Below are 14,822 nucleotides of genomic sequence, written 5' to 3' on the forward strand. Positions count from 1 at the left end.
CATACTGCCCAAGGTAATTTATAGATTCAATGCCATCCCCATCAAGCTACCAATGAGTTTCTTCACAGAATTGGAAAAAACTGCTTTAAAGTTCATATGGAACCAAAAAAGAGCCCGCATCTCCAAGGCAATCCTAAGTCAAAAGAACAAAGCTGGAGGCATCACGCTACCTGACTTCAAACTATGCTACAAGGCTACAGTAACCAAAACAGCATGGTACTGGTACCAAAACAGAGACATAGACCAATGGAACAGAACAGAGTCCTCAGAAATAATACCACACATCTACAGCCATCTGATCTTTGACAAACCTGAGAGAAACAAGAAATGGGGAAAGGATTCCCTATTTAATAAATGGTGCTGGGAAAATTGGCTAGCCATAAGTAGAAAGCTGAAACTGGATCCTTTCCTTACTCCTTATACGAAAATTAATTCAAGATGGATTAGAGACTTAAATGTTAGACCTAATACCATAAAAATCCTAGAGGAAAACCTAGGTAGTACCATTCAGGACATAGGCATGGGCAAAGACTTCATGTCTAAAACACCAAAAGCAACGGCAGCAAAAGCCAAAATTGACAAATGGGATCTCATTAAACTAAAGAGCTTCTGCACAGCAAAAGAAACTACCCTCAGAGTGAACAGGCAACCTACAGAATGGGAGAAAATTTTTGCAGTCTACTCATCTGACAAAGGGCTAATATCCAGAACCTACAAAGAACTCAAACAAATTTACAAGAAAAAAACAAACAACCCCATCAAAAAGTGGGCAAAGGATATGAACAGACATTTCTCAAAAGAAGACATTCATACAGCCAACAGACACATGAAAAAATGCTCATCATCACTGGCCATCAGAGAAATGCAAATCAAAACCACAATGAGATACCATCTCACACCAGTTAGAATGGCGATCATTAAAAAGTCAGGAAACAACAGGTGCTGGAGAGGCTGTGGAGAAATAGGAACACTTTTACACTGTTGGTGGGATTGTAAACTAGTTCAACCATTATGGAAAACAGTATGGCGATTCCTCAAGGATCTAGAACTAGATGTACCATATGACCCAGCCATCCCATTACTGGGTATATACCCAAAGGATTATAAATTATGCTGCTATAAAGACACATGCACACGTATGTTTATTGCAGCACTATTCACAATAGCAAAGACTTGGAATCAACCCAAATGTCCATCAGTGACAGATTGGATTAAGAAAATGTGGCACATATACACCATGGAATACTATGCAGCCATCAAAAAGGATGAGTTTGTGTCCTTTGTAGGGACATGGATGCAGCTGGAAACCATCATTCTTAGCAAACTATCACAAGAACAGAAAACCAAACACCGCATGTTCTCACTCATAGGTGGGAACTGAACAATGAGATCACTTGGACTCAGGAAGGGGAACATCACACACCGGGGCCTATCATGGGAAGGGGGAGAGGGGAGGGAGGAGGGATTGCATTGGGAGTTATACCTGATGTAAATGACGAGTTGATGGGTGCAGCACACCAACATGGCACAAGTATACATATGTAACAAACCTGCACGTTATGCACATGTACCCTACAACTTAAAGTATAATAATAATAAATAAATTTAAAATAAAATAAAATACCAAAAAAAAAAGTAAAAAAAAAAATAAATAAAGTGTAAAGTTACATCATTGATTTCATATTTTTCTTCCTTTTTTAAATTTAAGCTTTTAGAGCAACAAATTTATCTCTTAGCAGTACTTTCACTGGATTCTGTAAGTTTTGCTATGTTGTATTTTTATTTTCATTTGATTCAAGATATTTTTGGTTTTCTCTTGTAATTTCTTCTATAACTTATTGGTTGTTTAATAGTGTACTGCTTAATTTCTACGTATTTGTGTATTTTCCAGTCTTCTAGTTTCATTGCATTTTGATCAGAAAGGATGTTTAGCATGTTTTCAGTCCCTTTAAAATCATTAAGGCTTGTAATGCACAAACACATAGGCTATAATGAAGAATGTTCCTGTGCACTTGAGAAAAATGTGCATTCTGTCATTGTTGGGTGCAGCGTTTTGTATATGTCTGTTAAATCCAGTTGGTCTATAGTGTTGATCGTGTCCTTTATTTCTGATTTTCTGTCTCATTGTTCTGTCCATTATTGTGGATATTGAAATCTTCTACTATTATTGTAGAGCTGTCTCTTTTCCCCTTTAGTTCTGTCAATGTTTGTTCATATATTTTAGAGCTCTAAATTTTGGTACATGTATGTGTATAATTGTTATGTATACTTGGCAAATTGACCATTTTATCATTATCCCATTTTCTTTGTCTCTTGTAAGAGTTTATGACTTGAAGTCTTTTATAGGTAGCATATAGTTGCATCAGGTGTGTTTCTTTCTAAAATTCATTCTGCCAGTCTCTTTTTTGATTGGAGAATTTAATCTATTTACATTTAAGACACCAATAGAGAAGAACTTACCATTATCATTTTTTGGTTGTTTTTTGATGTTATAACATTTTTGTTACTCATTTCCTCTAGTATTATCTCCCTTGTATTTAGTGTATATTTTGTAATGACATGTTTTGATTCTTTTCTTATTTTCTTTGTGGCTACCATGGGTATATACTGAAATTATAGCAACTTATTTTAAACTGATAACCAACTTAACTCAATTACTTATAAAAATTCTACTGCTTTACAGCTCTGCCCCCACACTTTGTTATTGATGTCACAAATTACATTTTACAAATTGTAGATATATAAAATAGATTAACATAGATTTATAACTATTTTTATGCATTTGTGTTTGAAATTAAAGATAAAAAAGTGGCATTAACTACAATTACAGTACTACTGGGTTTTATAATTTTCCATGTAATTACTTTTACTGGAGAACTTTACATTTTCATAAGACTTCAAGATATTGTCTAGCATCCATTCATTTCAACCTGAAGGGCTCCATTTGGCATCTCTTGTAGGGCAGATGGAGTGGTAATGAACTCCATCCATTTTTGTTTATCTGGGAACAAAAATTAATTTTGTTCTCTTTTTTGAAGGATAGTTTTCCAGATATAGAATTCTCAGTTGACAGGTTTTTTATCTTTCAGCACTTTAAGCTGCCTTCTAGCTTGCAAGAGTTCTGCTGAGAAATTCACTGATAATCTTGAGAGTCCCTTGTATGTAATAAATTGCTTTTCTCTTGCTGCTTTTAAGTTTCTTTTTTTTTTTTTTTTTTTTGTCTTTGTCTTTTCACAGCTTGATTATAATGTCTGGGTTTGGGTTTCTTTGGATTTGCCTTCCAGTTCAGGGAGCCTCTTGGATTTCCAGATGCATGACTTTCCTTAAATTTGTGAAGTTTTTGGCCATTATTTCTTCAAATAAGCTCACTTCCCCTTTCTCTTTCTCTTCTCCTTCTTGAACTCTCATAATGTATATATTGGTCTTGTTGGTGGCGTTCTGTATGTCCCTTAGGCTCTGTTTATTTTCCTTCATTCTTTTTTCTCTCTGCCCTTCAGATGATAATTACAAGTAATTTGTCTTCAAGTTCACTGATATTTTCTTCTGTTTATTCGAGTCTGCTCTTGAACTCCTTTAGTAAAATTTTTCAATTCAGTTATTTTATTTTTTATATCCAGAATTTCCATTTGGTTGTGTTTAATAAATTTATCTGATTTTGTACAGTCTGTCTTATTATAGATACTTTCACATGTTCCCTCTATCTCTATTCTCTGAAAACAAAATTGCATAAAATGGTATTATTTCTTTTTTTCTTCTTTTTTTTTTTTGAGACTGAGTTTTGCTCTTGTTGCCCAGGCTGGAGTGCAATGCCACGATCTTGGCTCACTGCAACCTCCACCTCCCAGTTTCAAGCGATTCTCCTGCCTCAGCCTCCCGAGTAGCTGGGATTACAGGCATATACCACCACGCCCGGCTAATTTGGTATGTTTAGTAGAGATGGGGTTTCTCCATGTTGGTCAGGCGGGTCTCAAACTCCTGACCTCAGGTGATCCACCTTGGCCTCCCAAAGTGCTGAGATTGCAGGCGTGAGCTGCCGTACCTGGCAAAGATGGTATTATTTCTTTAAAAAATATTTGATAAAAGTGATTGTTGAAATCATTTGAAAATTTTCTATGTATTCTTTTCTATTCATTTCTACTTAATATTCACCAAATATTTATGGACTGTCTACTATGTGTCAGGCATGTATTTAAAGTCTTTGAAGTATATCAGTGAAAAAACAGGATAAACATTTCAGGCCTCAAGGGGCTTACATTCTGGTAGTGGAGAAAACAAATAAAACATAATTATAGGAAATTATAGAGAGTGTTAGGAGGTGATAAGTGTTATCAAAATGCAACAGGGTAAGTGAGACAAGGAGTTGGGAGGCAGGATGGGATGTAGGAAGTCAGATTGGAATTTTAATTAAGATGATCAGGGTGGGACTTACTGGGGACGTGAAGGCTGATGTAAGACTTGAAGGAAGTGGCGGCGTGAACCATGTCAATATCTGGAGAAAGAGCATTCTAGGCAGAGGGAACACAGATAACCCAGTGGGAGATCAGCCCTGCTGTGTTTTAGAATGAGAATGAAGCCAATTTGGTTATTTTATTAAAGAAGAATTAAGTGCATGTTTACAAAAACAAGCAGAATAATTGTTGAGATGAATCTGAAGATCCTGAAGTAAGATACATTTTTCATTGTATTATGACCAATTTTTCTATCTTAAAAAAACCCAGAAGCTCAATATATAATAAATCTATTCAAAAAGATGAGTATTCATTTTAAAAATGTAGCTTTGCGAGTACCTTTTCAGAATTATGGTAAATGCACGTATCAAAATATGTTAAATATATATGTTGAAAATAATTGTTTGGCTTACATGATCATATAACTAAGAACTTAATTATATGTTTTAATTTTATAGGCTCGAGAATTACTTTTAATTTTGTGCATGCTAAAGGATTAGGGAAAATATACAAACATTTTTATGTCAAGTGCAATTTACTGTAGTTATTAAGTAATTAGTTGTTTACTAGCTGTGACATTCTGTTTCATTCTTAAAGAATAAACAACTTTGTATGGTAAAAGTATAGTTTAGCAGTCAGGAGACTTGATTCTAGCCTAATTCTAGCCTCATTATTTTGAAGCAGTCATTTTAAATGGCTTCATTTTACCTATGTGTTGGGAGTTTTGTTCATTTGCTTTATATGGAACATGGCTAGGTATATTCTGTTTCCAAAATGCCTCGTTTTTGTCATTTTGTGATTATTGCTTTATAATGTTTTATACTGTATTGATACACTGCTTTAAATATTTGATTGAGAATTGTTAAAGAAAAAATTGCATTTTAAACAAATTCCTGCTTATTTTTAGTGTCCAGCTCAAATCTTTTCCTGACCACTTCAGAATTTTCTCTGATTCTTTTCCTGATCACTTCAGAATTAATTGCTTTTCACCTGGGCTATTATAGTACTTTATTCATATTATTATTTATCACTTTTCATAATGTTATAGTTATATGTTTATTAATCTATCCATGAGTTTTCTATCTTTGTATTTCCAAAACTCATAAAAGTACTTTGCATATATTTGTTGTTCATTCATTTTTTCATTTAATTCTTACATCTGTGTATTGAAAAATCAACAGTTAACTCCTAAGAGTTAATATATCAGAAATGAAGACTGTGTTCAATAACATTCCTGCTTGAAAGGCAGTATTCCATGTAATGAATGTTTCTCTTGCTTGACAACTCCTATTTCAGACCTTTAACAAGGTTTAATTTGGTCTTTTGGTCTAACGTTTATGTTATAGAGATGGCATAAATGCTTATTTGCATGACTCAAGTAGATGTAAGAAGTAGTGATTTTGTCACTGATTATGAAATTGTTAAAGAGGATGATTATTACTGATTACCTCTTTGCATTTTGGATCAAAGGCATGAATTTCATAAAGATTAAGTGTTCTAAGAACTATTCAGAAGTGTGTTTTTATATAGTAATACAATTTTTAGCATGCATTCATAACCATTTACTAGATAATGTGCCCTTAAGTATAATGAATCAGAATGTGCTCTTATTGTGTTTTGGATTTTCATATTTTCAGTTCTCCCTAAACCTTATTTCTCTTCCTAACTTAAAAAAATGTAGTTTTTGAAGAACCCTATTTATTCATTTATTCAACAGCTATATATTTAACATTTACTGTATGTTCCAGGAACAGAGTTAGGCCAAATTGATTATTAGATTTGGAAGTGAACAAGATAGATTAGGTCTCCGCTGTCAGAATTAACAATGAACAAATAAACATTTGCCCATTTAGTCAACATTTATTGATTGCCTATCATGTGCTAGGCATTGTTTTGGGAATTGTGGATACAGTCACAAAGTAACAGAGCCCATACCTCATGTAGCTTACATTCTAATGAAAGAATAACAGCATAAGTGGAGAAGGCTAACTTTATAATGGTTCGTCAAGGAGGGCCTAAGAAATTGACATTTGAACTGAGATCTACGGGACAAGAAGGAACCAAAGGAAAAGACTATTTGAGTACAAATAGCAATTACCCTGGATAGCAATGAACTTACTACATTTGATGCACATTGTTTTGTAGCTTTTGAGGTCAGAATATTAAGGATTTAGTATTCCTTCCATTTTTTCAATTTATTATGAAGTACAGGCATCATTTGTAAAGTTTGGTAGGAAAGAGTAAACAGCAAAGAGGGAAAAATTTGTGGAGAAACAAATTTGAGGAAAGATATCACTGTGAAATAGTAACTCCAGAGAACAGGGAGTATACAAACAATAGAAGTGCTGTAGGGCTGCTGGGCAGAGTTGACAGTGTAATTGTCAGTTTGTTATCCTCAATTTTAGGTGAAACTAGTCAACATGGTTGTATTGTTTTCTCAGTTATGGGCACAGATGTGAAGAAGATGTAGTATTTAACCAGACTTGTTTTCACCCTCCAGGAGAATATGATGGAAAAAGGGAGGAACAAGAGTGTTTAGAGCCTTTGTAAAGATGTCACAATAATACAAGGCTTTAGAGTCTATCCTGGGGAAGGAAAAATGAGTAGGGAGTGAAAAATTAAGAGGGTTGATGGGCTTAAAGGAAGTTGAGGATCGGTGGATTGGTGATGTGAATAAAGCTGAAAGTTGTGAGTGTGGCCAGACAAGTGAATTTCATGGGCTAATATGGAATATTGATATATATTGAAAAGAGTGTAGTTTGTATAGATAATTGAAATAATGTGATGGCTACCAGAAGTGCTAAGAGCACTTTCCTTTCTTTTATTATTCTCACCCTTTTTTGCAGTTTTATAGAAATGGTGTAATATAATATAGGGAGAATATAGAAAAGAGCATCACTTGGAAGTCAAGAAAATGTAAAATGTCCTTTATAAAGTCACTTGATCTCATTGACCTATTCTTTTAATTAACTGACAAATCAATTAATTATTTCAGCAGTGTGCCAGCTGTTGGACATACAGTGATGATATCAGATACATAAATGCTATCTAATTTACAATCACAATAATGGTACCAGTGATGATATTGGATACTGATATTATTGATAATATTGATAATGATATCAATAAATGACCTCATTGGCCATATTCTTTAATTAATCGGTCTATCATTTCAGCCCTTGCAGTTGCTGGGCATACAGTAATGATGTCAGATAACAGCAGTGCAGAGTGCTGCTGGAGTACTGAGGTGGGGCATGCAACCCAGATGGGGTGGAGAGCAGTCACACTTGTATGAAGTGGTACCTAAGCTGAGATCTGAAAAATAAGTAGGTTTTGCAATTTAGCAAAGAAGCCACAGGCAGATGGGGTCAGGAATAGTGTATATTAAGGTCTTCAAGAAAGAAATACCTTGAGGTATCCAGAGTAGCTGAATCATAGTGTATGAGAGAAGAGGCTGGAACATTAAGCAGAGGCCATATTTTAAAGAATATGGTAGGTTATGTTAAGGAAATTTCATCCTAAAAGCCATGTAGAGGACCCATTATTGAGTTTTGCATAGAGAAGTGACATAAAACATGATCACTTATAAAGTGCAAGATCTGCTTAAATGAGGAAGTTGAATTTTATCTTCTCTAAGGTTCATTCAAAAATTATTTGATTTGTTGTGATACCGGAGTATAAAGAAGAAAATCAAAATTACATAAATGTCTCTTATTTTAATTTAAAAAGAATTAACAGCAATTAATAAGAGACTAGATTGGACATAGAAATAAAGCCCTGTTTACAAAGCATTATTAAATTCATATTAATGTTTGCAAATGAGAATTGAAATTCAAATTTCCTATGACTCTGAAATATGTTTGGATACTGTTGAATATTTTCTATCATATCAGTGAAAATATTTGCTAATTTCCCATGGGTTTGTGTGTGCCATTTGATATCCTCAATCAAATGTAGATGAAACTGTACTTCTTATCTCCAGGTATTTAAACCTTTGAGATGTTTCCATTAATTGGAAAAACAATCATCTTTGATAACTTTCCTGATCCTTCTGATACGTGGGAAATCACTGAGACAATTGGCAAAGGAACTTATGGGAAAGTTTTTAAAGTATTGAATAAGAAAAATGGCCAAAAAGCAGCAGTCAAAATTCTTGATCCAGTTCACGTAAGTCGTATTTTTTCCTTCTAATTAGCTTTACTTTTATCTGTATGAAACACTTAAAAAGACTGTAAGTATTTTATCTTGATTTATTCATCACAATAGCAGTCTAAAACAGGTTACAATTTGAAGATAAAGGTGAAGGAAAAGTCTGCTTATTTGCTTTTCCAAGTTTCTGTGCTTAATATATGTAATAAGGCACAATAAGTACTTGATGAATAATTGCATAAGCACACAAAAAATGCAGCTGTCAATCGACAATGTTATTGAAGTTGACTCAATGTTATTTTAGACATGAAAAATTGTAAAGATACAAACTCAGGGGTCTACAAGTAATCCTAAAATGGCATCTTCACCATATCTTCTTTTCGTCCTGTGTTTATTTAGGCTTCAGGAAATATTTCTCTTAGGCCAAACTAAAGAAGACTTTTTAAAATTAAATTTATTTCAGAGAAGGAAAATTAAGTTTCAGGTTTACTTAAATGTTTCCAAAGCAAACGTGGTGTAGATTTATAATCAGGGCAAAGTTCCTTATTGTGAAGAATTAAATTTCATGTTCAACTCTGCTGGTCTCTGCTTACAGGAGGCCACAATAGGGGCCCCCATTTGCTTTTTTTTTTTAAGTAGCAGTTGTAATAGGCAAAACTGCCAAACCTTTTTTCTGTTTTAAGACCATGAGTCTACTGAGATTCTATTTTCTGGTAATGAGAGCTGGCAGTTTCAGAATATCTTCAGGTTGCTGGTAGACACCTTTCTCTCCCATAGCACATGGGAGAGCCAGAATGAGCTTAGTCATCAGATGCTCCTCAAACATCTATTGAAAGCAACTTCTCCAATTAAGAGACTTTTGCACACATGATGGGAGCATAGCATGATGAAAATGATGAAATGTGTATAGAGAGGGCATCAGAGTCCTAGGTCCTTGTTACAGCTCATCTACTACTTGTGAGATGCTGCAAAAGGTCTTGTTCGTCTTAGGGTTGCTGTTCCTTTTTTTTTTTTTTTTTTTTTTTTTTTTTTTTTTTTTTGATAGTTTATTTCTGCTAAACCCATTATAACTACACTCCTCCATATTATTTTGAGCAGAGGAAAAAGGTAGGGGAGGTGTATTTTAAAGTAATAAATTAAATACACTGGAGGAAAAAAAAATCAGACTCAGTATGCCCAGGCTTAACTGTTGCTGAATGTTTCACATTCTCTTGGAAACTTCTAAGCATTTAAACTGAAGGAACAGAGGTACAAATTAAGTTCTACCAAAGTGACTATACCTCTCTTTCCTCTAGCCTTTGCATTAGGAATTCAGGTGTATGGCAGCAAGAGAAAGAAATTCAGTCCAATACCATTGTCTGGTCCATGGTGTATCTCTTTCCCTTCCTTCTTAATGGAGAACAAATGGCTTATAATCCATGTAACCACTATTCTTTAATAATTTACTCATGTATGGTATACCTACAAACCTTATAAGTCATATTCAGTACTATTTAATGAAATACTGATTTTATAACTATTATACTTAATTTATCCTTTTGCTTTCATTCTTGTCACAGTACATATACATTTTTCTAATAATTATTTATTTACTCTTCTTTCATCTTGTCACAAGTCAAATAAAAAAGATTTATAGCCAAGAGATTATAATCTTAAATAAATTTAAATGTATCCAAACATCTTGCAAAGATTTGCTTATTTTAAATTAAAGGAGTCTTACTATTACATATTTTTAATCAGTCATTTTATTTTCAAGAGAGGAGCTGAATGAGTAAGATGAGAATGTAGCAGGCTTGGAGTCTATATCTGGATTTTACACTAACCAGCTCTGACTCCAACTTCTCAGGGCTTAACTTTATGCCTCTAAAATTAGAGTTCAGATTTAAATTTCTACCTCTGTGATTCTATGATTCTATAATAAAATAACATAAGCATTAAATGTCACTGTAAAAGCAATGTTAATAAAGCTTTCTCTTATTTATTACTCTGTGAATTGTTTCATATATATGTGATTTTCTAGAAATATGACTAAGTGGCTGTCTTCCATTCTTATTGATAACATAGCAACCTGTTCTTCTTTTGCTGAATGGACCTTTAGATCATTAAAGGTTTTGTGCAATCTTTTATAACTTAACTCTATTTGAGTTTTTTGGAAAAGTGGGAATTTATTGTTTGTATGACTGAGTTTTGGATAGCTTCTAAATGTCCTGTTTTCCAAAGAAACAAAATGAACCAGATTTCCAGTCCTAAAATTTACTATTTCAGATCAATGGCTTTGCCGTTGTAACAAAGTTAATAATACAAAAAAGCAAAATCATCTGGAGTAGCTCTCCAAAGATATTTACTTATAATTGCATATAAAAATAACATTTTATTTATCCATTTTAAAATTTGATGAAATTGATATAACTTGAGATTCACTTGATTATCATGAAAATCACAATCTCTCCCCTTAAATAATGTAATGAGAAATTACAGTACATAATACTAAGCACAGTAAAAACTATTATGACCTTGACATAATCAAATTCTATATTTGGTATTCTATAATCTGTTTCTTTGACATTACTCATGTTTTTCTCACAGTTCTATTCTTATGACTTTTTGAAACTAGGATATTGATGAAGAGATTGAAGCAGAGTATAACATCTTAAAAGCACTTTCTGATCACCGTAATGTGGTCAGATTCTATGGGATATACTTTAAGAAGGATAAAGTAAATGGAGACAAGCTGTGGTTGGTTCTTGAGGTACGTGTTTCAGCATTATTTGTATGGGTGGAAACTTAGAGTATGGTTCTGAAATGACTTATTATACTATTTATGTAACATTGATATCATAAAAACAATTCTGGTAAGTTCCTGACCAGCCATGAATGTTGTGCCTAGTTTTGGCCTTGCCGTCTTGGAAACATCAAAAAATTGAAGGAAAGCCACCAAGACTAGTAAATGTTAAAAGGAAATTACTCCGCAATAAAAGACTAAAGAAACTGAGATTATTTTTCCCATGGGGAAAAAAAAATTAAAAAGGATTTCATTATAATATTTATTTATTCATCTATATTTTGTTTCATTAACATGTGATGAACCTCTGTGCCAGGTGCTAAGATACAAGAAAATTAATGTTAAGTGAGGCTTCATTAGGCAAAAATAGTGAGCTATGATTTTCTTTTTCTGTCTTTATTGAATGCTAATGACTTGAGCTACAGAACCAGGTATTTATATTTACAGGGAAGAAAACTTACTTAAAATGGTGTTGATACTGAATAAGTTGCTAAAGGGAATCTGTAGAGTCTGCCCTTTCCAGTCCTGAGAGTAGTTTTTCTGACACTGGAGCAATCCTCTCTAAGGCAGGAGTACTAGCAGGTCCCACACTAAGGTGATTGCCAGTCCCAGAAAAATTCCGTTTTTCTGATTTTCATTGAACATTATTCAAGTGCAGTAATCATTATTTCTAATAAAATCTATTAGAATTTTTTAAAATCGCTTTTATCAAATTCAGGGACAGTAGATACCTTTATTTGACAACTATAACAGCATATATTTATTGTGTTCATCATTGTTTTATTAGCATTTGAGTATTTTATTTGTTTTTGAATGTTCCATTGCTTTTCCTGAAGTGGCATTGTCTTAGTCTATTTGTGCTGCTATAACAAAAATCCACACACTGGGTAACTCATAAAGAACAGAAATTTATTCCTCACAGTTTTAGAGGCTGGAAGTCCAAGATCCAGGAACCAGCAGGTTCACTTCTCTGGTGAGGCCTGTTCACTTCCAAGATGGCACCTTGTTGCTACATGCCCTGGAAAGAAGAAATGCTGTGTTCTCACATGGCAGAGGGCAGAAGGCAAGAGAGCCCAACACTGTGTGGAGCCTCTTTTTAATAAGGATCTTAAAACCCCATTCATGAGGAAGAAGCCCTCATGGCCTGATTACCTCTTAAAGGTCCCACCTCTTAATAATATCACATTCACCATTAAGTTTCAACATATGAATTTTGGAGGGGACACAGCCAAAGTGTAATAGGCACAATAATCATAAATAAATTATATTAAGATTTTATATTCATATTTTTCTACTATGGTTTTTTTTTTTTTTTTTTTTTGAAATGGAGTCTTGCTGTGTTGCCCAGGCTGGAGTGCAGTGGCACAATCTCAATTCATTGCAACCTTCGCCTCCTGAGTTCAAGCGATTCTTGAGCCTCAGTCTCCCAAGTAGCTGGGATTACAGTCACATGCCACCATGCCCAGCTAATTTTTTTAGTTTTGTATTTTTGGTAGAGACAGTGTTTCACCGTATTGGCCAGGCTGGTCTGAAACTCCTGATCTCAAGTGATCCACCTGCCTCGACCTCCCAAAGTGCTGGGATTACAGGTGTGAGACACTGCGCCTGGCCTCCATTATGGTTTTTAAATGATTCTACAAATAATAGATGATCGTTGTGGAAAATATTTGAACCTATAAAAAATTCTTAAATTTAACATATTTGCTTCATTTTTTGTATGTTTTTTTCTTTTAAAATATTTTAAGTTCAGGAGTACATTTGCAGGTTTGTTATATAGGTAAACTTGTGTCACAGGGATTTGTTTTACAGATTATTTCATCACCAAGGTGTTAAGCCTAGTTCCCATTAGTTATTTTTCCTGATCCGCACCATCTTCCCACCCTCTACCATCAGGTATCTGTTGTTCCTCTCTTCGTGTCCATGTGTTCTCATGATTTAGCTCCACTTATAGGTGAGAACATGTGACATTTGGTTTTCTGTTCCTGAGATAGTTTGCTAAGGATAATGGCCTCTGGCTCCAATCATGTTCCTGCAAAGGACATGATCTCAGTCTTTTATATGGCTGCATAGTATTCCATGGTGTATGTGTACCACATTTTCTTTATTCAGTCTGCCATTGATGGGTATTGATGTGGTTTTGCTGTGTCCCTACCCAAACCTCATCTTAAATTCCCATGTGTTGCAGAAGGGACCCAGTGGGAGGTAATTGAATCATGGGGGCAGGTCTTTCCTATGATGTTCTCGTGATGGTGAATAAGTCTCATGAGATCTGATGATTTTATAAGGGGGTGTTTCCCTGTGCAAGCTCTCTCCTTGCCTTCTGCCATCCATGTAAGATGTGACTTGCTCCCCCTTGCCTTCCACCACGATTGTGAGACCTCCCCAGCCATGTGGAACTGTAAGTCCATTAAACCTCTTTCTTTTGTAAATTGTCCAGTCTCGGGTATGTCTTTATCAGCAGTGTGAAAATGGACTAATACGGGCATGTAGGTTGATTTCATGTTTTTGCTGTTGTGAATAGTGCTGCAATGAACATACATGTGCCTGTGTCTTTGTGGTAGAACAATTTCTATTTCTTTGGGTATATACCCAGTAATGCAATAGATAGCTGGGTTGAATGGTAGTTCTGTTTTTAGTTCTTTGAGGAATTATCACACTGTTTTCCACAATGGCTAAACTAATTTACACTCCCACCAGCAGCATATAAGCATTCTCTTTTCTCTGAAACCTCACCAATACCTGTTATTTTTTGATTTTTTAAAAATAGCCATTCTGACTGGTGTGAGATGGTGTCTCATTGCGGTTTTGATTTTCATTTCTCTAGTGATCAGTGATGTTGAGCTTTTTTCACATACTGTTGGCTACATGTATGTCTTCTTTTGAAAAGAATCTGTTCATGTTCTTTGCCCACTTTTTAATAAGGTTGTTTGTTTTTGCCTTCTAAACGTAAGTTCGTTACAGATGCTGGATATTAGACCTTTGTCAGATGCATAGTTTGCAAACATCTTTTCCTGTTCTGTAGGCTGACTGTTTACTCTGTTGATGGTTTCTTTTGCTGTACAGAAGCTCTTTAGTTTAATAAGATTTCATTGGTCAAGTTTTGCTTTTGTTGATATTGCTTTTGGAGTCTTCATCATGAAATCTGTGCTGGTTCCTGTGTCCAGAATGGATGATATTGCCTAGGTTGTCTTCCAAGGTTTTTATAGTTTTGGGTTTTACAGTTAAATCTTTAATCCATCTTGAATTGATTTTTGTATATAGTGTAAGGAAGGGGTTCTGTTTCAGTCTTCTGCATATGGCTAGCCAGTTGTCCCAGCACCATTTATTGAGTAGAAAATCCTTTCCCCATTGGTTGTTTTTGTCAGCTTTGTCAAAGATCAGATAGTTGCAAGTGTGTGGACTTATTTCTGGGCTTTCTATTCTGTTCCATTGGTCTGTGTATC

General features: G+C 34.4%; 1 protein-coding gene across 5 annotated transcripts in view; it reads left to right on the forward strand.

The window, feature by feature from the left end:
* MYO3A (myosin IIIA) overlaps positions 1 to 14,822 on the forward strand; it is a 272,505-nt gene that overhangs the window by 15,637 nt on the left and 242,046 nt on the right. For all 5 annotated transcript variants that reach the window (XM_065520424.1, XM_045399709.2, XM_065520426.1 and 2 more), the window contains exons 3-4: positions 8,431 to 8,615; positions 11,212 to 11,346. In XM_065520424.1, coding sequence (XP_065376496.1) covers positions 8,448 to 8,615; positions 11,212 to 11,346 — 303 coding nt within the window. In that variant the 5' untranslated portion in view covers positions 8,431 to 8,447. The remainder of the gene's footprint in view (positions 1 to 8,430; positions 8,616 to 11,211; positions 11,347 to 14,822) is intronic.

Source organism: Macaca fascicularis, chromosome 9, assembly GCF_037993035.2.
Source record: "Macaca fascicularis isolate 582-1 chromosome 9, T2T-MFA8v1.1".
Lineage (NCBI taxonomy): Eukaryota > Metazoa > Chordata > Mammalia > Primates > Cercopithecidae > Macaca > Macaca fascicularis.